Genomic DNA, 25,045 nt, shown 5'->3' with positions numbered 1-25,045 from the left:
TCATCCCTGGGATAAACATCGGGTTGTCTTTAAGGGGATTGGAGAATGATGATTCCTGCCTTAAAAGTTTTTGTGAAGATTAAATACAGCAGTTGGTTGTGACCCATTAGTGGTAGTGGTAATGAAATGAATTTAGTGTACTGCAATGAGCATTCAAAATAACAGAGTATTACAAAACACAAGGGCAAATATTTTTGCATAAAACTTTTGTTTGCCTTATGTTTAGGTTGAATCATAAAATGGCCAGTTTATAGGTCAATAGGGTAGCATATTGTTGATTTCATATGGCTCAGTGAGTGTGTACGGGATAACAATGTGAATTCCATTTCCTACTGAGTCATAGTCCAAGGACTTTGAGAAATAGGGAAACAAGGTATGTTCAAGTGATTTGTGAGAACTAATGTGTGTATATATATGCTCATCAAACCCCTAACTACAGGAATTAAGAGCCCTACTCTTCCCCATTTCCCAGTAGTTTCAGAGGGTTTTTTTCCTTTTCCTAATTTACATAACAGGTAGTTTAACATATGGAATGTGTTAGCGCAAGAGGAAGAACAGGTCAAATACATGAATAGGTTCCAGAAGAGCTTTAGGGGCCACAAATGGTGCTTGGGACTGTGATCTGTCTGAGCAGTGCAGTCTTACAACCACAGCCCTGGGCTGATTCCTGCCTAACTTCCAAAGACTTTTTTGAGACCGCCTAATTTAGACACATGCAGGGTTGACAAGCCTTAGCAGTGGCACTCCAGAGGACAACTACTGTCTGCCACATGCACTGGACATGGTGTGTGGAATGAACACAGTTCTGTTTCCCTTCAAATAGATTGATCTCTCCCATTTCACCCAATCTCTGGGCCACTGCACACCAGCATTAGTGCCCCAGCTCCTTTGCCTGCTTGGGATGGCTTCATTTTCACAATCCTTCGTCACCACGGGGGGTGGGATGGGGGGAGACACACTACAGTCACATCAGACTGGATTACTGCAGGCTCAGGAGCCAAAACTGTCGATATGAATAAAGGCAAAATCAAAAACTGGCTCACAGATGTGTTTTATTCGAGCCATATAGTATTTTGAAATCAGAAGATTTTACATAAAAATCTGGATTCTCTCGACACGTTAAGAGTTTTTAGCAACTCTGGGTCTTGTACCCACAAGAGCACTGTAGCCTGGAGCTGAACTGTGCGGTGGCCATAGCAGAGGCTTCTGCTCTCAGGTTCACTATAGGCTCCACACAGCTCACTGAGCTCAGATAAGTGGCTGGCCTGGCCTCTCTGGAATGTGAGTTTGCTGCTTCTCAGATAAGGCCTGTATCACAGTAGCCCCCTGGAAGATGGGAGCTCATGTCCACCCCAGACCATGAAGGACCTCCAGAGGGGCATCAGAATTCCAGCCAGATGCCCCAGATACCACACCATTCCCACCTTGACCTTTCTTTCTTTCTCTGGATTTTTATCACCCAAGTTATACCAGAACAAAAATTAAGGATTGCTTTAAAAAATGACTATCACAAAAAAAAGAAAACCAAAAACTACCCACTCTAAAAGTGTTTGCATTTGGAATTAACCTTTACACGAGGACTCTTTGTGGAGAAGAGATCTCAATGGTGATGGCAGCATTAGAGAGAATAGAAAGGAAAAGAAGTCGTTGAGACAGTGTGCCCAGGAAAAGTCTGGAAAGCCATACTCCAGATACTACTAGTGCTTCCCACTGGAGAATAGAGTCAGAGAGGAGTGTTTTTTGCTTTAGACAAGTGTGTTCCATTTGACTTCTTCCATGATCATTACTATTTTTTATGTGTTTTTTTCTCTTAAAATTAAGCAAGGATAGAAACAGGGTAGAGGTAGAATAAATGGATCTTAATGACGGGCTGCACAGGGAAGGGGGTTCACAGAGAGGAGGGCTCACAATGGTTGGAGTAAGGGTGACTATCTCCCCCAAATTGGTACCACTGATAGAAAAAGAGGACCTGGCTGGAGAAGCAGGGCTGTGAGAGTTCAGTGAGGGTCCCGGGAAGCAGGCAGTGGGAAATGTCCTGTAGGAAATGGGGAGTGTGTGTCTGCAGCTTGAGGCAGAAGCTATAATCGGAGCTAATGCTCTGGGGAACTAACCACCCTGAAGGGCTGATTAAAGTCACAGGAGGTGAGATGAGATTCTTGAGGATGAGCACATGGGGAGAGCGAATCCAAAGAGAGGATCCAGAACAGCTGGCTCTGGGGCAGGCAGGCAGAAGGTGGAGATGGTATACCATCACCAAAGTCAAGAGAGGAGAGTCTGAAAAGGCAGATGTGACGAGCAGTGTAGCCATGGCCTGGTGGTTAAGGACCAGGAGTGGGAGGAGGGTTACTGCTTGACCTTCTAGAGTAGCATCTTCCTAGTACTTCTGAGCACAACCCACAGTAAAAACTCATTTTACATCACAGCTTATGGTGAATTAGATCGCTGCCCCCAATTCTTCACACCCTGTGGGTGGAATTAGACATCCAACATCCTTTGCCGCGTAACTCTGCAGTGCCTCCTACTGGTGTTGATGTTGGGTTTCAACATGTGACCTGCTTTGGCTGAAGAAACATTAACAGACTCATGGTTATATATGTCCATGTGGGATCTGGCGTGACCCCTTCTGGTACTGCCCCTAGAGGAGACCGTGCTCTGGGGCCTGCAGAGTAGACCCAGACTAGACCTATAGCCTGGAGCCAAACCCAGCTCAACTCTGCCAGGTCCGGCCAAGATCAGCCGAACCTCACCAACCTGCAGATCCACGAATGACAAAACTAAATTGTTTCAAGAACTTAGATTTGGGGTTATTATACAGCATCACCTCCCCAATAGCTGACAAAATCCAAGACACACAAACATGTATCAAATATTACAAACAAGGGGCGCCTGGGTGGCTCAGTCGTTAAGCATCTGCCTTCGGCTCAGGTCATGACCCCACGATCCCTCTCTGGCTGTCTCCCTCTCTTTGTGTCAAATAAATAAAATTAAAAAAAAAATTACAAACAAAATTTTGTAAAAGAATACTTATCCTTAAGGTATATAATGTACTGATAGCTTCTATTGTTTCATTCTTTTTTATTTCTAAAAAGATTTTTATTTATTTACTTGAGAGAGAGAGAGAGAGAGCACATAGGGAGAGGGAAAAGCAGAGTCCCCACGAGCAGGAAGCCCAATGCAGGGCTCGATCCCAGGACCCCAGGATCATGACCTGAGCCGAAGGCAGACGCTTAACCAACTGAGCCACCCAGGTGCCCGTTTCATTCTTTTTTGAATACTGGCTGCAACCCACACTTTGAAAAACAATGTTCTAGAAAAATTGTTCTTGGGTTTTTTTCACCCCAACACATCTGAGGGATAGAACACACTGTGTATCAACAAGTAAGTGGCTCGCTTACTAGCTGTGCGACCTTGGGGAAACTACCTGACCACCCTGAGCTTCAGTTTCCTTATCTGAGAAACGGGAACAAGAATATCTGGCTCTAGAGTAGTTACAGAGATTAAATGAGATAACACATGTTAAGTGCTTAGCAAAGTCACTGGTATAAAGCAGGTATCCAATAAATATTAGCTGCTATTTTCATTACTGAGAAGTGTGGTAACAGAAGGAACCAGAGCAATTTCAGAGTTAAGACTGAGTTATGGACTACTTTCTCTTGGATGGGGAACCAGGCTGAAGTTACTGGAATAAGGCAGAGTGTGACTGATGACTGCAGGTCTAACTAAGAAAGGGTTGAGAATCAAACCAGCTGAGTGCCCTCAACAAGGGCATCAGTGAGGCATCGAGCACCACCTCTCTGCTTGGCTCTACCTGCTCTATCTCTCTCCAAGAGTCTTACAGGGATTCAGAGGCCCGAATCCGTCATTAACTCCTTCTCCAATCGTACTCTAATGTGCCCCCCTCCCTGCCTTCTACCTCCCCGCGTCCCCAGCATGAGAATTAAGCCAGCCAGCGAAGCATAAGTAGTTGGCAATCAGAGCAACACAGGGTCGCATAGACAGTAGGCGGTCTTGTGTCCTCTGAGCCCATATTCTCAACTGCTCCCCGAACGAGAAAGGCCAGTGTCTACTTGTTATTCCCGTTCAAACACTGCTAGACTTCATGATGGCACATGGACACTTCTGATAAGTGAGGGATGAAGGGACACTATCCATGGACAAGGGGAGGGAATGAGCATCAGAAGCAGATTGTAAAAAAGGCTTCTTTATTGAGAGCAGCGAGTGTTAAAATAAAAAAAACAAACAAACAAACGAACAACAACAACAACAATAAAGGTGTGAGGCAGGGATGGCCCACCCCTCCCTCCCATGCCCCCCACCCCACGCTGCAAGTACATACAAAAGCCGCCCATGGTGCATACAAAAAGGGCGGGTTATATAGTGTCAAAAGCTCCTGAAAACTCCTTCATCTGCCAGGCACTTAGGATGAGAAAAGGAGAGAAGGGTGGGGAGGAGGCATGGGTCTGGGTCAGCGTGCACAAGTCCATGGGGTGAGGATTCACTGGCGCATCCTCCGTAACCCTGGTGCACACCCCAAAGTGGGCCCCAGGGACCAGAACTATCTAGGAACTTGAGTATATTAAGGAACTCCCCTCAGACCCAGCTCATCTCCAGCCTAGCCCTCCCTAGGCCAACTTGGCAGGTGAGTGGCAGAACTGGACCTGGTCAATGGGAGGAGACCCAGGCCAGAAATTGGGGTTACCTGAGGCACCCACACTGTCCCTGATGGGGGAAGGGGTGGCAGAGAATGCTGCCCAGCTCAAGGCCCTAGTCACTTCGTCTGGGTCTGAATCAGCCTGCCCAAGGGCTGAGGATGGGGAAGAGGAGGAAAGCCCAGGCCCTGCCCAGACCTAAATAGTGCCTGTGTTCCCAGGGCAGGGCCCCTAGGGCCAAGGAGGACAGGGATCTTGCCCATCATGCTGTGGGCGCCCCTGAAGAAGTCCTCCCCTGCCCACGCCATCCTGAGGCACAGCCTGCCTGGGCTCCTTCCTCACGGCTTGCTGTCTGCGGGGTTGTCTCCCAAGGTGTTGGCAATCTCGCTGAAGGAGGGCCGGTCCTTGGGGCTGAGGGCCCAGCAGCGTTGCATCAGCCGGTACAGCTTGGAAGGGCAGCCCTCAGGCTGTGGGAGTCTAGCCTTCCCAGCCTGCAAATCTGCAGGGAAGATGGTGGATGGAGTGTTTAGTCAAAACATTTCACCACCTGTCCAACTCTGCAGAGCCTGTAGTTCCCCAAGCAGCCACGGGAGGGCGATTCGGGGTCAGGGGCGAGGGCCAGTGAGTGGTGGGTGGGCACTGACTCAAGGGGCATATGTGAAGTATCCTGCAATCACAGGGGATGACTCCCATGACCCTGGCCCCAGCTCTCTCTGGCTGGTGAGGGCAGGGTCCACAGGAGGCAGTCAATGCATGAGGACCGAAGCGGGGTCAATGGGCAGGCATCAGAGTGGCTGGACTGGGCACTGGGGTCAAGGGCTATTTACCAACCAGTGTAAAAGTATTAAGTAGTATTTCAGCTGGAGTAGCCATATCTGCACATCTGCTAACAGCAGCCCTGGGAAATGAGGTGGGCTTAGCGGGTCCCAGGACCCTGAGCAGACCCTGCACCTGGAGAACATCTGGAATCGTCCTTCAGAAACACCAAGTGCCTACCTGCCAGCACTTCATCATCTGCCTGTCCACCATGGGGCATCTCTCCGTGGGTGAACACTTCCCACATCAGCACGCCAAAGGCCCAAACGTCAGACTTCGTGGAGAAATCGCCCTCCAGGATGGCCTCAGGGGACATCCAGCGCAGCGGTACCCAGGCCTGGCGGAAGTGGTAGTACTCGCTGCAGGAGAGAAGCACACACAGGCATGGGGTGGGACCTCCATGGCTCACGGGGTGCAATGGGGTACATGGCCTGGGATCCCCAACCTCATCCCAGGTCTGGCTCTCATACCCAGGCTAGAACCCAACTTTTCTCCATCAAGGCACTCAGAGAAATTGGTAGCATTTATGCTGAGCACGGGGGTACGCTGGATGAAAATCTGGAGGCATCCATGTGGGGTCTGATGGTTAAAAATTCCACTAAGAATCAAAATTTATTTGGGTGGCTCAGTCGGTTAAGCGTCTGCCTTCGGCTCAGGTCATGATCCCGGGGTCCTAGGATCGAGCCCCGCGGCGGGCTCCCTCCTCAGCTGGCAGTCTGCTTCTCTCTCCCTCTGCCTGGATGTTCTCCCCCTCTCCCAAATAAATAAATAAAATAGATTTTATTTATTTATTTGACAGAGAGGGACACAGCGAGAGAGGGAACACAAGCAGGGGGAGCGAGAGGGAGAAGCAGGCTTCCCGCTGAGCAGGGAGTCTGATGCGGGACTCGATCCCAGGACCCCAGGATCATGACCTGAGCTGAAGGCAGACACTTAACGACTGAGCCACCCAGGTGCCCCTAAATAAACAAAATCTTAAAAAAAAAAAAAAAAGAATCAAAATTTGCCTCAATGTTAGTAGATTTAAAAGCTAACAATCATATATTTTTCTGTTTAAAACAAAATGTAAAAAATGAGAACACGTTAAGTGGAAAGAAAACTTAAAGAGCTTGACTGGCGATAAACCGATTATGACTAAAGCAACAGCCAGACAAGAGCTGTGGTGACTCAGAGCCGGGGTGACTCGCAGGGAAGTCCCCGGGAGGCCATGTGGTGTGTGCAGGCCTTCCAGAGCAATCTCTGGCCGTGGCTGCTGAGGTTGAAGTCTTGGGCTTCGAGACAACGATTACCGAATTCAGCAAGTTGCAGAGGGAGCCATATGAATAAATTACACATAAACTGTTATAGAGTTTGACTAGTTATTTTTTAAAAAAAGGTTAATGTTCTGCCCCCAGAGAAAATTTATAAGCGTCAGGGCCCACTGGCTAGGAAGGTTGCTGCCCCTATGGAGGAAGGGTGGGGAGGCTCTGTGCCTTCCAAGCCCTCCAGCTTTGGGCCAAGCAGACTCGAAGCCCTTCCCCACACCCCCCTCAGGCTCCATCTGCCTTCTGCCCCTCACCACACCCGACCGGCACCCTTCTACCTGTTGTACACGTCCTTGCTGAGCCCCAGGGCCGACACCTTCACCTGTCTCTGGGCGCTGACCAGGCAGTTTCGAGTGGCCAGGTCCTTGTGCACAAAGCGGTTGTTGGACAGGTGCTCCATACCCAGGGCCACCTGGGTGCACAGTGCCACCTGCAGTGAGAAAGGGGCCTGTCAGAGCAGCCCAGGACGCCCATCCTCGTACAACCCTTGGTGAGGTCTCAGTGCCATCAGTGTGATGCACAGGAAGCCCGAAAGCAAAGACACTAACAGCCTCGTTTTCCTACTCTGTAAAATGCGGATACTAACAGCACCTGTCTCGCTGGCTTGTTAGAAGAACGGAGGTAAATGAAATTAAGCTCTTGGAACCACTCTGACACGCAGCAGGTGTTAGATTAGGTAAACGGCACAGGGGGCAGGGAGAACACATAGTAACCCCTTGTTGGGTGAAAAATAACTGGGCAGGGGGGCACCTGGGGGGCTCAGTTGGTCAAGCAACTGACTCTTGGTTTCGGCTCAGGTCATGGTATCAGAGCTCCATGTCCAGCCCTGCTTCGGCCTCAGCTCAGCAGGGAGTCAGCTTGAAATTCTCCCTCTCCTCTCCCTCTGCCTCTCTCCCCAACGCTCACACACACTCTCTCTCTCAAATAAATAAATAAATCTTTTTTAAAAAGAGGGAAAAGAAAAAAAGAAAAATAACTGGGCAGTAATCATAGCTTACATGTTTATAGGTTGTTTCTTTTTACATCAAAATTATGAATTTTCTTCTAGTTGTGTTTAAAACAACAAAATGTGTGTGTGTGTGTGCGCGCATGTGCATGTGTGCGTGTGTGGGACTGTACAAACACACGTGACTGGCTGCCTCCCAGGAGAGGAACTGGGGACTACAGAGTAGAAAAGTAGGGAAATGGGATGCGTGGGTGGCTCAGTCGGTTAAACATCTGCCTTCTGCTCAGGCCACGATCCCAGGGTCCTGGGATCAAGCTCCGCTTCAGGCTCCCTGCTCAGCGGGGAACCTGTTTCTCTGGGGGATGTTTTTTATTGATAACCTTTTTAAAATGTTGAGCCATGTGTATGATGTCACATATAATACATTACATATTAAATGGAATTACAATTAAGTTATATTAACATTTTCAAAGTATGTATCAATGCACTGAACAAATACTGAGCATCTAACGTACACAGTACACTGCTGGATGCCGGTGGGACACAGTAGGCACGGTAGGACAGGGTTCTCGGCAAGAGGGTGGTCTACAGGGGGGGGTGAGAACCGTATCCGTGGAGGGTTGCCACCACCAGGGAGACGATGGCCCATGCCACATGGGGAAAAGCAGAAGGCCACAAGAGTGGTTGTAAAAATCCATGGCCCCTCTGTCGCCTTATATCCAAACCTCGGGAGCAACCACTGGGGACGTGTGTGATCTGAAGCATTTCCTTGTATACAAAAACAAAGCAAACAAATGAGGAGAGGTTCCTAGGGTAGATTATTTAACAAGTCACTGGCCAGCTGTGTGTTTATCCTGGCATACAGGATCACTCTCAGGATCCATAAGGGAGAAGTCACCCCCCACCTAATGAAATCATGGAGAGGCGATGATGAGAATGTGGCCAGTAACCGATGTCAGCAAGGAAATAATAATCAAGGCCCCGTGATATCATTTTACATATATCCGATTGTGAAAGGTCAAAAGGCTGCCGCCAATTTATCTCAGGTGGTTCAGGAAAAAAAAATGCATGAAACTAATATCCATGTATCAATGGAGAGAAAATGATAAAGTCAATGGGGCAAAATGCAAACAATTGAATCTCTTAATAAATGGTTTGTAGGGGGCGCCTGGGTGGCTCAGTTGGTTAAGCGACTGCCTTCGGCTCAGGTCATGATCCTGGAGTCCCGGGATCGAGTCCCACATCGGGCTCCCTGCTCAGCGGGGAGTCTGCTTCTCCCTCTGACCCTCTTCCCTCTCGTGCTCTCTATCTCTCATTCTCTCTCTCTCAAATAAATAAATAAAATCTTTAAAAAAAAAAAAATTAAAAAAAAAATAAATAAATGGTTTGTAGGAATTCCTTGAACTATTCTTACACTCTTTTAAGCTTGAAATATCAAAATAAAACTTACCAAACACACACACGCATTCACACATGCACACACAAATGGCCAATAACCACATTAAAAAATAGCACTAAGTAAAAGCCCATGTGTGGACCAATAATGACAGTAACTCATAGGTTAACCAAAGATTATGGTCAGCACCTGGCTGGCTCAGTCAGTTGAGCGTCTGCCTTTGGCTCCGGTCATGATCTCAGGGTCCTGGGATCGAACCTCGAGCCAGGCTCCCTGTTCAGTGGGGAGTTTGCTTCTCTCTCTCTCTCTCTCTCTCTCCCCCCCGTCCCTCCCCCCACCCCGCCCCACTCGTTTTTTCTTTCTCTCTCAAATAAATGAAAATCTTAAAAACGAAAAAGAGCTACAAAGATTATGGTCAATCTTTTCTTTTTTTTTTAAGATTTTATTTGTTTATTTGAGAGAGAGCGCACAAGCAGGGGGAGCAGCAGGCAGAGGGAGAAGCAGGCTCCCCGCTGAGCAGGGAGCCCTATGTGGGGCTCGATCCCAAGACCCTGGAATCGTGACCTGAGCAGAAGACAGACGCTTAACCGACTGAGCCACCCAGGCGTCCTGGTCAATCTGCTTCTATGCTCCTGAAGTTCAAAAACGCAAACAAGTGGATGGGAGTGGTAGGGGGGTTGCTGCAAGGAGGCCACCCAATCAGAGAGAAGGGCATAGGAACATGTTGAGTACCTGCCGTGTGCCGAGCCCTGAGCAAGGCTGGCTGCCTCGCCTGCTTGTACTCTGTGTAGGGTGAGGGCCATCCTCAGCTTTACCCACAGTCCCATGCAAGGCTCTGTACCCCCCAATGCCAGAGCCTAGCTCTTTCCTCAATGCAGCAGCTACCTCTCCTGGGTCATATCGCGTGATGCAGGCACAGGAAGGGCTGTCTGCTCATCAGCAAGCCCGGGGTTGGGGTGCTGGCTACAGATGGACCCTTTGGCATTCCTGGCTGGCTCTGAGCCGCTTCACTGGGCTAGCTCCCAGGGTCACGGAAAGGCCGGCAGAGGAGCCAAGCCCGCACACCAAGGTGGGGGTCACTCCAAAGACAGATCTCAATCTGTGTGCACTGACCAGTGACATCCCTGTGGACCCCCTGCCTCCAATGGTGGTTTGCTAACTGTGGTCAGAACCTATTAGTATGTCACAAAACCAATTTAGTCAATCTTAACTAGCAATAAAAACTTTTAAATGGAATAGAAAATATCAGAGTACATAATACTTAGTAAGGGCAAATATCATTCATAAAACTGTTTTCATTAAAATATATACATACTTCATTAAAAAATACATATATATATACACGCACGTGACGGCCTGTGATACAAAATTATGTTTTTTTGCGACTGGGTCTCAGTCAAGAAAAGTTTTAAAAATAACGTGCTACGTCCAGATGGCCAATAGACACATGAGAAGATGCTCAACATCACAGACCATCAGGGAAATGCAAATCAAAACCACAGTGAGATATCAGCTCACACCAGTCAGAATGGCTCATATCAAAAAGATAAGAAATACCAAATGTTGGCAAGAGTGTGGAGAAAAAGGAACTCTCGTGCACCGGTGATGGGAATGGAAACTGGTGCAGCCACTCTGGAAAATAGTATGGAGTTTCCTCAAAAACCTGAAAATAGGGGTGCCTGGCTGGCTCAGCTGGTAGAACATGAGACTCTTGATCTCAGGCTCATGAGTTTGAGTCCTGCATTGGGTGCAGAGATTACTTAAAATAAATTTAAAAAAATTTTCTTTTTTAATTTAAAAATTTTAAAAGTCATACGTAAGAAATGGTTTTGGGGAGAAAGCAAATTGGATGCAGAACATGTTAAAAAGTTACATTAAAACTATACTTTGTTAACATCAGAAAAAAACAAAATGAAACAATGGTCTAAACCCATGTTGTCCAAAACAGTAGCCCCTGGCCCTGTGTGACTCAAGTGAATTAAAACTTAATAAAATTAAAAACTCAGTTCCTCCATAGTCTTTCCACATTCCGAATGCTCAGCAGCCACACGAGGCTAGTGACTACCACACTGGACCGCAGCGACTACAAAATATTGCCATCGTGGCCAGAAATTCTTTAGAAGCGCTGATCCAAGCCACCACCACACAGGACCTGTCTACATATCCAACATATTGGCTGACACTGCATACGCCGAGGTACCGAACAAAGGACACCAATGGGAATTGGGAAAGGATCTCATCTTCTCGGTGTATTTTCCTTAATCTTAAGTGAAGACACAAAATCTCCAGACAGCTTCCAACCAAACACGTAAAATCAGTGATGAGGGTTTAAGAAGAGGTCAGGTGAACAGGTCCACCAGGATGACGGATTCCTCCCTGGGTACAGAACCCACCCCGCCCCCCGCTCTGCCACTGTGTCTCCACAGAAAAGTAGAGGCCACCACACTCCCCAAATCACCCGCAGACTGCCATCCTCAGAATGCCCCACGTGCCAATGGTGGTCAAAGGGCCAGATGACCACAGAAGTGGTCATATCATGAGCAGACGGACTCTACTTCAGGCTTCAAAACTGCAGGGTACTGCCCAGCCTTGCCAGGTTATCTGTAAGGGACAAAGCCTTCTGCAATGTGCCCTCACTGGACTTGCCATTCCCATCAGCCCGCTCTCTCTGTTCTGGCTCATTAGCTCAACAGTCTGCTGCTAGTCAAGGGAAACAGAAGAGAGTGGACTTGGCACAGTGACTAACTTGCTATCTTTCCAGAGGGGCAGTGCTTCTGGAAACACAGGCTAAGTGCAGACGGTAAAAGGGAATTCTGTTAGACCCTGGCCAATTACTGCTGGTTAAGATGCCATCAGACGGCCACAGGATTCATTTTCAAATACCACCGTAAGGGCCTGCTCTTTGGGAAAGGCCAGACCCACCCCTTCCCTTCCAACATGCCAGTCTCAGGGCTTGCCCACGTTCTGGCTAACCCGTGACACCATTGCTATTCTCATGCTATGGCATCTGACCACAGCCACCGCTGTCCTCGAGGTGTGCAAAGCTGACCCTGTTCCTTGTCCTGTCCTTAGCTTGCTTGCCCACGTTCTGGCTAACCCGTGACACCATTGCTATTCTCATGCTACGGCGTCTGACCACACATACCCCTGTCCTCGAGGCGTGCAAAGCTGAGGCCACCACACTCCCCAAATCACCTGCAGACTGCCATCCTCAGAATGCCCCACGTGCCAATGGTGGTCAAAGGGCCAGATGACCACAGAAGTGGTCATATCATGAGCAGACGGACTCTACTTCAGGCTTCAAAACTGTAGGGCACTGCCCAGCCTTGCCAGGTTATCTGTAAGGGACAAAGCCTTCTGCAATGTGCCCTCACTGGACTTGCCATTCCCGTCAGCCCGCTCTCTCTGTTCTGGTTCCATCCTTTGATATTCCAATTCCCTCTAGAAACCTGCATTTTTTTATTTTATGCAAACCCCACTTCCCATCTGATACAGAATACTGTCCTAAGAGTGTGCAGAACCCAACTTACTACAGCTCCCCCATCAGATTTATGATGCTAGGGGAGAAAAATGGGGGACAGATCTTTAGCACAGGTGGTAATGACTTTCAGCCAAAAAAAGTCCTTCAGGTCATGTGACAGAGGTAACCGACTTCCATTCTGCCTGCCTACGACCCGGTCCCAAAGAAACCTACCTGACTCCCCTCTTTCCTGAAGCCATCCCCTTCCTGCCATTCAACTACTTCCTCTCCTTGAGAACTGAACTCAAATTGCTTCTTTGACCAGGAAATCTTCTTTGTTAACCACACCGTCTGTCCACCTAAAGGACATGGAGGTCTTCGATGTCTCCTAATTTCTGTCTCTCACTCAGTTTCTGTGTTGTCCCTGAAGTGTGCAAGGTACATGCCATATTCACTGTCCCAAGCTCCCCCACTAGATCCTAAATGCCCAAGGATGCCTGGCAGTTTCCACTTTGTAACCCCAAGGGCCCTTACGGCCATGACTGGCTCAGTAGAGATTCACGGGCTCCTTGCATGTCCTGATTTGTAAACTCTGGGGTCCTGACATCCTCCTTAGGGACAGGAGCACATTCTGTCCTGCGGCTTTCCATCCACAGCCACTGCAGACAGCGGCTGCAGCTTCTTGGGGATGGAGGCAAGGGCCTGGCGTCAGGAGGCCAACTGTGGGCGACATGGGGCCAGGTCACTTGTCCTGTGTGGGCTACAGTAAATTCACCTATAATTATGAGAAGGTCAGCCTGAGAGGCGCAGAGCGACTTCCCCCAGAGAGACCAGGGGTGACCAGGGTCCCACTCACCTGATCAACCAGCCATGCCTTTCTGGCCTGCCCCCAGAATCTGTGACCTGGATCGGCCTACAAGGCACAAGCAACGGTCACCTGGGAGAGAGGGCCCTAGCAGTCGCTGCCTGCCTGCCCTGAGCTGTGACTGGTCTCTGAGGTGATTCTGCTGTCAGCTTGGTAGCAGGATACCCAGTCCCAGAGAAGGAGGCGGACCCATTTCAGAGGGGAGGGAAGGAGGCTATGGGCAGGAAGAGCTGGGCCACAGAAGTATCGTCTGAGGTGGGCAGAGGGTAGTAGGCAAGCCTTCCCTTCCTCACTGTTTCAAGCCAGGTCTGCTCCACCGTGGGGCCCCAGCCAGGGATCTGTGCCCAGAAGGCGGGAGGAGAACCGGAAGGAAAGGCTGGGCAGCCCAAAGCCCAAGTGAGACGGAGAATGTGAAAACCACAGTGGGTGAAACATGAGCAGCCCTTTCAAAGAAGAGTCTTCAACGCTCAGAAGCTGGCAAAACACTCTCAGAGCCACACCCTGCCCTGCCCGTCACCTGGGCTGCCCCAGTTCAGCGCTCACTGCAGGGGGCAGACGTCCTGCTCTAGTGGCAAGGGCGAAGAGCAGCCCTTCCAAATGAAGGCTCTGCAGCAACACAAAGGCATAAGGGGGCTATGTGCTCTGGGACAAGTCCCTTAACCTCTCTAGACCTCAGTTTCTTTATCTGCTAAATGGGCCTAATGACATCTGTTTTCGGAGGACTATCGTGATGGTTGAGATAACATATGTAAAGTCCTGCCTGGTCTTCAGGGAACATTCCATCCACTGCACCTCTATCACTATGACAGCCCTTGATCCTGGCCCACCCTTGAGGACCTCTCCCGCCCTGTCCTCACCTTCTGCTTGGTGCTGAGGGGCTGTGACTTCAATTTTTCATCCTTGCTCTGGGAAATCCTCAGGAACTGTTTGAGGTCTCCCTAAGGGAAAAGCCAAGCATCTCTGTCAGGTGAGAGTCAAACTATTATCTCCAAAGCATTAAACCAAGCAGGGGCTCCCAGAGCACCTACCTGGGTAGGAGAGAACCCCTGGCCCTGCACCCCCACCCCAGCCAGCCCCCCTCCCTTGGTGGTAAGTCCAGTGGGAATTTAAAAAATATATAGGAGGGCGCCTGGGTGGCTCAGTTGGTTAAGCAACTGCCTTCGGCTCAGGTCATGATCCTGGAGTCCCAGGATCGAGTCCCATATCGGGCTCCCTGCTCAGCAGGGAGTCTGCTTCTCCCTCTGACCCTCCCCCCCTCATGTGCTCTCTCTCTTTCAAATAAATAAATAAAATCTTTAAAAATATATATATATATATATATATAGGAGATGGCTTCTAGAAGCTCTCCCAGTCAGAAAGACAGGACTGCCATTCCTACCCTCAGCGGAGCCCCAGACAGGTGGTGACAAGGCTCTTGCCCTCAGGGAACCAAGAGGAAAACACAGATCCCAATCCTCACAGACCCCTGAGAGGAAACCCTATCCTCCGGGGGTTTATCATCTAAGAAATATACTGAGGGAGCAACAACAACATACATAAAGTAGTCATAAACTCTTGCCAATGACAAGAAGAAGGATCGCTCCTCCTCCTTCCTGCCAAGCTGGAGGATGTGACAAGCAGCAGCTTGAGGAGCAAGGGAGTAAGGCCTAGATAGATGGTGGAATTCAGAGTAAGGGGCAGCTCAGGGCATGACAGCTGGGATGGAAAGAGAAAGCTGGTGCCAGGGCTAACACTGGGGCCCCAGATGGGACGGGATGCCAGGAAGGATTTCGAGGAAGGAAAGCTGGGTCTGCTAAGTTTATTCTCAAGGGCTGATGAGCCCTGCAGGGAAGGAAAAATGACAAACCAAAGAAAACCCGAATCAAGGAAGAAGACCTGGGATGCATCCGTATGGTGCGCAGAGTGAGAAGCTGGGAAGAACTGGGGACTGGCCCCCACACACGGGGCTGGCAGACAGGAAGGCAGGAGTACCAGTCAAGGAACAACAGGTGTCAGAGAGCTAGCGGGGACGGGAGGCTGAGCATCTCCAGGTGGCAAGTGCAGGCAGGCTGAGACCACAGGAGACTAGGCTCCCAGAGTGAGCACCCCCCGCAACCTGCCGGCAGGGCACTGCCCTGCCCGAGACTCCCAGGTGCCCCCCAGCATACCAGGTCCACGTACTCCAGCACCATGTAGTGGGGTTCGGCTTCCCGGCACAGCCCCAGGAGTCGCACCACGTTGGCATGGTTCAGCTTCCCGAACATCTCGAATTCCCTCCGGAAGTCCAGCTGCTGTTGCTCGTCTCGGCTCTGGAGGCTCTTCACAAGCACCAGGGTCTCTGCCACCCCCTCCTCCAAGCCCTGCGCCTTCGCCAGGAACACCTCCCCAAACTCACTTTTCCCTGTGGGTACAGGTTGGGGTCAGCCAGCTACCCTCACCCCAACAGGGAACCTCCCGACTCGGGAGGGTGCCTTGCCTCTCTGTGTCATACAGAGGGAAGTCTTCACTGCACCCCACCCACCTGCTGGGTGACCCTGAGCAGACCACTCCCCACCCCACCCTGGGCTTCACAGTCTCCAACAGTAGAACGAAGGGCTGGAATTAATATCCAGCATTTTCCAAAGGATGGCTTGTATGAGAATTTTAGGTGGCTCCTGATAAACACGTTAATAGTTACATGTATTAATTTAATGTATATGCAGAAAAAATGTAACTACCACAAATCGATAATTTCTCACATTTTTTACTAGAACAACACTAACTTGCATTAGTTTTGTTTTGTTTTTAAAGGCAGCCAATCTGAAGGAAACATCAAGTAAATAATGCTCACGAATGACCAAAGCCAGGGAGGTGAGCCGTGTACAGGCGCTGGGGGCAGAGCGGACTTATCTCCCCTCTTGCTTCCCGACCCCGGCTCCCAGGTGCTGGGTCTGAGGGACTTCGGAGCCACCAGCCCTAACCTAGCCTCCAGACAGGCCTGTCACGAAGCCGTGACAGTTGTGGCCAAGGCAGCATACCCAGGGTGGTGATGGGCTGCAGGCTGGTCCTCGGGAAGTGCATCTTATCAGTCGAGCTGTGGCGTTTGTTGGTGGCCGCAGGGCCGGAGCCCAAGCTGGTCAGGGCCACTTCCTCTTGGATCTCTGCAGAGGGCTGCCCATTCTGCAAAGGCCCGCCTGGGAAGAAGGGGCATGGTGGTAGGGGAGGTAGCCACATGAGACCGGACACTCTGGCCACCACGAGGACCTCATTTCTCTCCCCCAAACCTCTACTTCCATCAAGTGGGTCCAATCATGGTGTTCCACACAAAAAGGCCAGTCCAACTGGTGAACTGATGGAGTAGGTGGTACAGGCATCCCTTAGAGTACAACCACTGATTGATGCAACTGATTACCACCTCCGAAATGGAACCAGCTGCACAAGTCTCATCTGATCCGCCGGCCCCTGGACACTACATCAATATAAGGGGCTTTGCTTTCATGGGGCCTCCTCTGTGCAAAGCCCTGATTGGGCACAAAGGGGAATCGCAATGAAGGAGACCCAGGCTCTGCTCCTGAATGCCTAAATGGAGAGGGGCAACCCAGCAATGCCTCTGAGCAGAAGGGTAGGAGCAGGGAAATCGACTGAATGCCCCTGGGGGAACTCAAAGACGAATGGGGGGAGACAGATGTGCCATAGACACACGAATGGGAGTACTAATTGTACCTGTGTTTGAGCGGTACAGGGAGAAGCCAGCCAGGCAACGTAGAAGCTGGCCCCGAGGCTCCAATGAGGAAGTCTTGAGCCCGGCTGCTCAGCCCCCACGGCCTGGGAATGGGCCAACTCCAGGCTTCCAGCTAGGGGTGGGGCAGCTCTGCTAGAGTCCCGGCTCCCCAGTGCCAACAGCTCTCTCTGTGGCCGCCGGGGGGCACTAAGTGCCTGCACACCGGCCCGCCTCCACACCACTGCCCCTCACCATTGAGACACTCCATCTCTGGCTCCTCTCCCTCAGGCTGCTTCTGCAGGCGCTTGGCCTTGCAACGCTTCTTGCAGTAGAACATAAGGCCCAGCACAGCAATGATGTAGGCCACAGCAGCACCCACGGACAGCCCAATGGTCTGGATCATCTTGTAGGGGGGAGGGCTGCCCGGGCCCTCGGACTCCTCCAGCACCGGCTTGTCTGAGAGACACACAGAAGGGTCTGGACCAGGGGCCAGTGAAGCAAACCCAGCCCTCCTTTGCTACCACCCCTTCCCACCCTACACCGAAGACCACCTCCCAGACACTCAATGGCCTGACCAAGCCAGAGAACCAGAGAGGGTCACCACGTCACTGGCTTTAACAAGGGGTGGGTCCTTGGGCCCCACCAAGGTCACAGAGAGTTCTGATGGACATGAGGCCAGTGATTCCCAAGCTGGAATGCATCTGAATTTGAGGCTAGGGACACACATAAAAAAACACACCTGTCAGGATGCTAACAAAAACCCACACTATCATTAACAAGCTTCCTAAGTGACTTGGTATTGTGAACCAGGTCCCAAAGAGCAGCATTTGGGAATTCCTGATTTAGGACCCCGGACACTGACTGACACCGAGCAAGTTCTTTAAGAAACATTGTGGAAAGGATCTTCTGGTCTAGGGGCTCTCGATGGCCTAGGGTCTCACGGTGAAAGAGGAGCCAGGAATCATTAGGGAAACTGAGGGAGAGAGGCCCGTAGGAGAGACCATGCAGGATCCCCCGACTCTCACCTACACCTAATGCTTCAACCAAGGGGCCTTGTCACTTCGCTATTATCCATTCAAAGTTCCACAGAATATTTTGTCTAGAAAAACAGTTCTGCTGCTAAACCACAAGTCTGAGAACTTCTCATTGAAACCACTCTCATCTTACAGATGCAGAACCAAGCCCCTGGAGAGGAAATAACACCTCCAAGGGCATAGAGCTGGTGAGCAGGAGAGGCCACACCTGAACCCCAAGTCCCTGACTCTCGGCAGAGCCTTTTACCTGATGCATCATCCTCTCTGGGCCTGCAGGGCAAAGGAACCCTTCCCTGCTGCACCCTGGCCTGCTCCCCTCCCTGCCCACCTAGAGATGTGTGTGGCTGCTGCAGGAGACCTGGGAAGGAACATTTTAGGACAAGAGCACCACCCCCAGGGCCCCCCAACATGCACACCAGCTGTAGAATGTTAAATCAGCAACAGCCCGGCAAGGAACCTGACACTATGCCACGCATGGTGGAGGAGACCCAGCTGAATCTCAGCCCCCAACACAAAAATGATTTCAGTGTCTTCCGTATACAGGGGGCTGATGAAGACAAAGATAAGAAAGAAGTCTGGCCCCAGCACTTCCTGTGCAGGACACCGCTCCCCAGCACATACCTACAACATAGAGGGGGGCCTCCGTGTGCTTGATGTTACAGCTATTGCCCGCAATGCACGTGTAGCGGCCCGAGTCCTCGGGGGCCACATCATGGATCACCAGGGAGCCATTCTGGAAGATGTGCATTCTGCCAAGAGAAACCACAGCGCTGCCCACCTCACCAGCTCCTGGGAAGACCGGCTGTAGGAGAGGTGCGGTGGGCCAGGGAAGCAGACGGCCCTACCTAGGTCCCAGCTTGGTGGGGTCCAAGATGCGGTCTTTGCCCTTCCACTGAATGAGCGGCTTGGGGTCTCCCTGGGCCTCACACCGCAGCAGGGCTGTGTGGCCCTGGTACACGGTCGTGCGCTCTGGTTCCACCTTGAAGGTGATGAAAACTGGATGGGAAGAGCCCAACAAGGGGCAGGGAGCAGTGAGCCATGGGGCTGGCAGGCTGTGGACTGCCTCCCACCCCCACCCTGGGGCCCACCAGCCCAGCCCCAGGGCCCTGCCACGGTCGCACCTGCCACGGTAAGCTGGACATGGGCACGGATCTGGCCCTGCAGCCCATTTGAGGCGATGCAAGTGTAGTTGCCGGCGTCATCACGGGTCACCCTGGAGAAGTGCAGGGTCCCGGCATTGTCCGTCACCCACTCTGGGAGGCTGCTCCCATCTGTGGGGGCGACAGAGGGAAATTACAGGCTTGACCCGAGTCACAGGGGTGGCCGGCAGAGTGCTCAGTCACCTGCCTCTACTCAAAAAGGTGTTGTTCGTTGCTCCTGACGACCCACAAAGTCCCAACTCCTGAACCAGGCATTGGGAACTCCCTATTACTTGCTCCCATTCCAATTGTTCAGTCTCACCTCCTTCTGCTGCCCTATACAACGTCTCACTCCTGCAAAACCGGACTTCCGAAGGGGCCCCCACTTTACCTTGTTCTCATCTTCACCGCCTGTCACTTCTCACTCCTAGAATCCTTTCCCGCTTCTAGCCAACCAGGCTGCAGATCCGTTTGGGGCTCCAGCTCCAATAGAAAGCTGTCCCCGACCACCCAAGCAGAGAGAGCCCACTTCTTCCATGAAACCTGCAGTCCTCCTCTTTCGCTCATACTCCTCATGGAAACGTAAAAACTGGTCCAGCCCCTTGACAGACAGCTTGGCAATTTACAGCAAGGGTTGCAAAAGCGTGCATACCTTCTCATACATAATTATTCCACTTCTGGGAATCTCTCCCAAAGGAAATAAACCCAAATCCAGAAAAAACTTAGGCTTAAAGATGTTTATTGCAGCAATAAAACGAGAGAGTGAGAAAGGCAGAGAGGGAGAGAGGGAGCATGGTTAACTACCCAAATCTCCAACATTTAGGGAATATTTAAGTAAATTCCAGTGAATCCAATCATCAGAGTATTATTACAATCATCAAAACCAACGTTCATGTAGAAATGCTTGATAATGTGAAGAGAAAAAAGGAGGTAAAATTACATAATTAACTGTATCTTCTTTTTCTATAGTAAGCATGACTTAACTCATGTAAGTTTAACAAGTGAAAATTGTACATTCAATAAAATTGCTATGTGCAAACAGAAAGATACACATAGAAAAAGAAGGGGGCACACACCCAAAGATAATGGATAGTGGGATTATGCATTCCCCCCCCCAATTTATTGTTTATTTTCTTAAAGTTGTCTTTTTTTCCTTTTTTTCTTAGAGACAGAAAGAATGTGCATGCAGGTGGGGGATGAGGAGAGGGAGAGAGAGAATCCCAAGCAGGCTCCACACCCAGCTCAGAGCCCGATCGCACGACCCCAAGATCATGACACGAGCCAAAACCAAGAGCTGGACATCCAACCAACTGAGCCACCCAGGTGCCCCTAAAGATTTGATTTTTAAGTCAACTCTACCCCCAATGTAGGGCTCAAACTCACAACCCCGAGATCAAGAGTCGCGTGCTCTACCGACTGAGCCCACCAGGTGCCCCTACAAATTTTCTAAGGGAGCCCATGTTACCTTTCTGTCCCTGAGGATGACTATTTTGAAGGGAGAGGGAAGACTTTACAGCACCATCTGGGCCAAGCCAATCACTTGCTGCCTCAATCATCGCCAATGATGTCTAATGCCATAACCTGACCTCCTTGGTGTCTGGCTCCTTTCTTCCTACCTGGACTGTAAATCGGCCCCACATGTCTTGTCTTTCCCACGGTTCCGGGCATGGTGCCGGGCCCTCGGCTGGTCCTCAGACACGCACACATCTGACTAGTGGACTGTCCGACCTGCTCCCACTCCATGCCCTCATGGTACCCACCTGCCCGAATCCACTTAATAGTGGGCTTTTCTCGGCCTGTGGCTGAGCAGGGCACCGTGGCCTCCTTGTCAAACTCCATGCATTGCTGCGGCCGGGGCGGTGGTGTGAACTTGAGCTTTTCTGTTTCAGCAGAGGGAGGGTGGGTGAGTGGCAAGAGGAGGAACTGCGGTGGCTAGATAGGCCAGGGCAGGCCTGAAGATCTGGGCCCCCTGCTGCTCCTTCCCCTTTGCTCTCCCCACTCTCAAGCACTCACCCAGCACCTGGACACGGGCTTGGGCCTCGATGCTGCCTGCTGGGGTGCTGCTCACACAGCGGTACCATGTGCCATCATACACCTCCACGTTGTTGATACGCAAGGTTCCGTTTGTGGAGACTTCGAACCGCGAGTCCTGTGGCACATGTTATGGAACTGTGGGAGGTCTGAGCCCCACAAGCGTCTTCAGGGGAGCTTCAAGGGAAGGAGTGCTAGGGAGCTGATCCCAGAGGAGAGCTCTGGAAGGGGATTCTGTCCCCTTCCGCCAGGAGCAAGCCTCATTCTCACCTCTGAGATGAGCATCTGGTTTCTGTACCAGATGACTGTGGGTTCTGGCGTGGCCTGGGTCAGGCAATGCAAGTAGCCTGGCTTGCCCTCCTCCAGCTGGCTGTCCTGGGGCTTCCTCAGCCACGTGGGCACAGCTAGAGGGACAGGGAGGGAAAAGAAGACCGAGGAACATGTCTGCAAAACCAAAGGATCCAATCCCTCAAAATTCTAATCCCACACTCGACCCCGAGTTCAGAAGCCCATCTGCTCCAGTAAAAGTGCAACCATGGCCCCTTAGTGAGGACAACCTTTGGAACGTGATCTTAGTTAATGGTCACAATAAACCCCATACATATGTATTCCTATACCCATTTTACAGCAAAGACAGGTTTAAAGTAGTAATGGTGATGTGCTAATACCTGATAGATAGCATTCAAATCCCCGGTCCATGTGCCTCCAAAACCCTTGCTCTTTTTATTACACTGAAACGCTCCAAGGCTTGGTCCTCAGATCCCTGTTCAGGGTTAGCCATCCTCGTTCCCTGAATGATCTCAGCCCATCCGTGGCCTTCAATGCCATAGGAGTGCATGATTCCCAAACCTATACCCTGACTCCTGACCTCTCCCCTCACGAGCTTCAGACCTGCAAACCCAACTGCCTACCACATCTCCGACTGGATATCCAACAGGCATCTTAAGCTTTATATGTACAAAAGAGAACAACTAAGTTCCCCTGGAACCGGCTCATCCTGGTTTTTCCAGTCTCAGTAAATACTGCCCCTATGCAGCCAACAGCAGAAGCCAAAACCTAGCCTTAACTTCCCTCTCCCTGTCACATCCATTCTACACTAACCCCATCTACTTGAGCTCCCCTGAAGTCCTGACTTTGACCACCTCTCTCACCTCCACTGCTACCGCTCTGTTCCAGGCCCTCCCACACCTCCCCTGGGTGATTACAGTCATCTACTAACTGGGCTCCCTGTCTTGACTCCTGCCCCTAACATTTGGTTTTCTCAGAACAGTGGAGAATGATCTTTCACGACTATCACTCTCCGACTCAAAACCCTACAAGGACTTCCTGTCTGATGTGGGGGGGCAGATTGTTTGCAAAGATGGTCGTAAATGGTTCTCCCATCCCTTGTTTCTTTGCATTGTGTTGCTGCCACTTTCCCCATCAGGAGACAGTCTACTTCTCTCCTGCCTAGAGTCTGGGTGGCCCATGACTGGCCTGGCCCAACACAGAACCCAGTGGTTAGGCCAGGCAACTGCTGAGTGGATGGCTTGAGAAGTACTGTGGCTTCCACTACTGTGTGAGGAGGCCTGAGCTGGCCTGCTGCAGGAGCCATGGGGGAGACACCTGAGGCACCCTGATAGAGCCATCCTCCGTCAACCTCAAGACATGCGAAAAAGGCCACCAGGGAATGGCCAGCCACCAGCCGACCTCCCAGCTGACCGCAAGCACATTTGATCTTTCTGACTATCTTGTAGGATAGGTAGTGGGTTATTAGCTCCATTTTGTGGATGAGGAAACTGAGCCCTGGCAAAGCAGGTGGCTTGCTACATATCATCATTCCATGCACTGAGGAAAGAGCAGGACCTTGCCCTTGCTCTGCAGCCAGAGGGCTGTTTTTCTGTGTGGGCTGTCACCCCAACTTCTGTGCTTGGCTCTTCACAGTCTACCCCAACATCACCTCCCAGCAGCTGACTGAGTCCCAAGCGTGCAGAACCCAGAGCTGAGAGGGCCTCAGGTGAGCACCAGGGAAGCCTCTGCACATCGCACCCAGAGACCAAGGCCTCGTCGTGGGCCCTGGGCTCTCCTCCACCTCGCCTCGCCCCCCGGGGCACAGGTGCTCACTGGCCACAGTGATGTTGACATCTTGTCGCCGCTGACCAGCCAGGTTGGCTGCGTGGCAAGTGTAGACACCAGCATCACTCTCGGCGGTACCAGCAAACACCAGCTCGTGGCCCTGCTGGAAGACTCTGCCGTGGGTGGGCAGCCGGACTCCCGCATGCTCCCACCACACACGGGGCTCCGGCAGACCCTGGGGGGGCAAGCAGGCCACACGCTCCTCGCGGCCGGCTGTGAACACCCGTGGCTCAAGTGGTAGCATGTCTTCAATCTCTGTAGGGAGGGGAGCAGAAGGCAAACCACCCGATTACCGTGGGTCTCAGGGTTCCTCATGCTCTCCCACAGCAAGCTTTGGCCCTTTGTAGCACAAACCCCTAGAACACTGTCTCTCCTCTTCCTGCCCCCAGCATGCTCTTCCTCTCTCTGCCTGCCAAGCTGCTTTCTGAGTGGAATCAGGAGCCTAACTCTCTATGAGCCCACAATGTTGAAGGCAACCCCCACTTCAGCACCCGAGACCCAGGGACCCACCTGCCAGGTGAAGTGTGGCCTCAAGGACGATGGGAGGGCCTTTCTGCCCGTGGCCTATGCAGCGGTAGACCCCTGCGTTGCGCGGCCGGACCTGGGTCAGCAGCAGGGACCCGTTGGCAAACACAGTGGCTCTGCGGAGGTGCGGGGGACTGTGAAGAGAAGAGAGTGCTATTTGGAAGAAGTGGCCCACAGGCCTCCTTCTGGAAGGGAATGAGATGGAGCCCCACACTGCAAAGGTCAGAGGTGTAGGAAGGAATCAGCCAGGAACAGGACAGAGAGAAGGGAGCCCACGTGCCACGTCAGGGTGTGTGGGTGTATGTGTACATGTGCGCGCGTGGACACATTCACGAGCGTGCACAGGTGTGTTCCACCTACAGGAGACTCAGCTTTTGGGGCGGCGAGGTGAGCCACAGTGTCAGTGGGAAACAGTGACTCATCAACAGTGTGCAGCTGTGGAGACAGAGAGCCACCTCCCTGCAAGGTTAACACCAGCCTGCCAGGAAGGCCCTCAGCCCCAGCAGCCAGAAGCCCCTCGGCTACACCAGATGAACTACTGATGATATCTTCAGGGCTGAAGCCAGGTGGGATTCCCTAGTCTAGGGAGCCACACCCCAAGGGCCAAGACCATGCTTGGCACCACAAAGGTGCTCTCTGCTCTCATACAGCCCGGGGAAGGACAAAAGTCCAGATAAAGGAGCTGGCACCACCCAGAACCTTCTGGAAATGCTTGCTTCCTCCAAAAAGTGTGTGTGTGTGTGTGTGTGTGTGTGTGTGTGTGTGTGTGTGTGTGTGTAAGGTAACCTTGCCATCCAGACTATGGTCACCAGGTCCCCTGTGTCCCTCCAAACTGAATTTCTACTCCCCATCCCAGAAGCCCCATTTGGCAGGAGGGGAGTGGGGAAAGAACAGAGCCACCACTAGGTCATACGTTGTCGCTGTGTGAGCTGGAAAAAGATGCCCTTCCTGGAGGCTTCCCTTTGTGGAACTCATTTTCTAACAGCAAAACATTCTACTGCCATCTGCTGGAAACTTGAAGTAATACATGCAGAGATCTAGCATGTCTGCAATACTAATCCCATCCTTTTAGAGAATGCACCTGGG

The 25,045-nt window shown here is 51.3% G+C and overlaps 1 protein-coding gene across 2 annotated transcripts in view; it reads right to left on the bottom strand.

The window, feature by feature from the left end:
* Nucleotides 1–4,185: 4,185 nt before the first annotated feature.
* Nucleotides 4,186–25,045, bottom strand: part of PTK7 (protein tyrosine kinase 7 (inactive)) — a 59,807-nt gene continuing 38,947 nt past the window's right edge. For both annotated transcript variants that reach the window (XM_025890505.2, XM_073905001.1), the window contains exons 6-20: nucleotides 23,945–24,093; nucleotides 23,423–23,689; nucleotides 21,590–21,723; nucleotides 21,302–21,437; nucleotides 21,049–21,168; nucleotides 19,271–19,420; nucleotides 18,995–19,145; nucleotides 18,771–18,898; nucleotides 17,368–17,571; nucleotides 16,433–16,588; nucleotides 15,584–15,816; nucleotides 14,294–14,374; nucleotides 7,048–7,199; nucleotides 5,646–5,824; nucleotides 4,186–5,148 (exon numbers count right to left, since the gene is read on the bottom strand). In XM_025890505.2, the coding sequence (XP_025746290.1) occupies nucleotides 4,988–5,148; nucleotides 5,646–5,824; nucleotides 7,048–7,199; nucleotides 14,294–14,374; nucleotides 15,584–15,816; nucleotides 16,433–16,588; nucleotides 17,368–17,571; nucleotides 18,771–18,898; nucleotides 18,995–19,145; nucleotides 19,271–19,420; nucleotides 21,049–21,168; nucleotides 21,302–21,437; nucleotides 21,590–21,723; nucleotides 23,423–23,689; nucleotides 23,945–24,093 (2,401 nt within the window). In that variant the 3' untranslated portion in view covers nucleotides 4,186–4,987. The remainder of the gene's footprint in view (nucleotides 5,149–5,645; nucleotides 5,825–7,047; nucleotides 7,200–14,293; nucleotides 14,375–15,583; nucleotides 15,817–16,432; nucleotides 16,589–17,367; nucleotides 17,572–18,770; nucleotides 18,899–18,994; nucleotides 19,146–19,270; nucleotides 19,421–21,048; nucleotides 21,169–21,301; nucleotides 21,438–21,589; nucleotides 21,724–23,422; nucleotides 23,690–23,944; nucleotides 24,094–25,045) is intronic.

Source organism: Callorhinus ursinus, unplaced genomic scaffold (genome assembly GCF_003265705.2).
Source record: "Callorhinus ursinus isolate GAN/ISIS: 27379988/994484 unplaced genomic scaffold, GSC_fseal_2.0 scaffold22, whole genome shotgun sequence".
Taxonomy (NCBI): Eukaryota; Metazoa; Chordata; class Mammalia; order Carnivora; family Otariidae; genus Callorhinus; species Callorhinus ursinus.
Note: the sequence above shows the minus strand (reverse complement) of the source record. Positions and strands in the feature narration are given on the sequence as shown.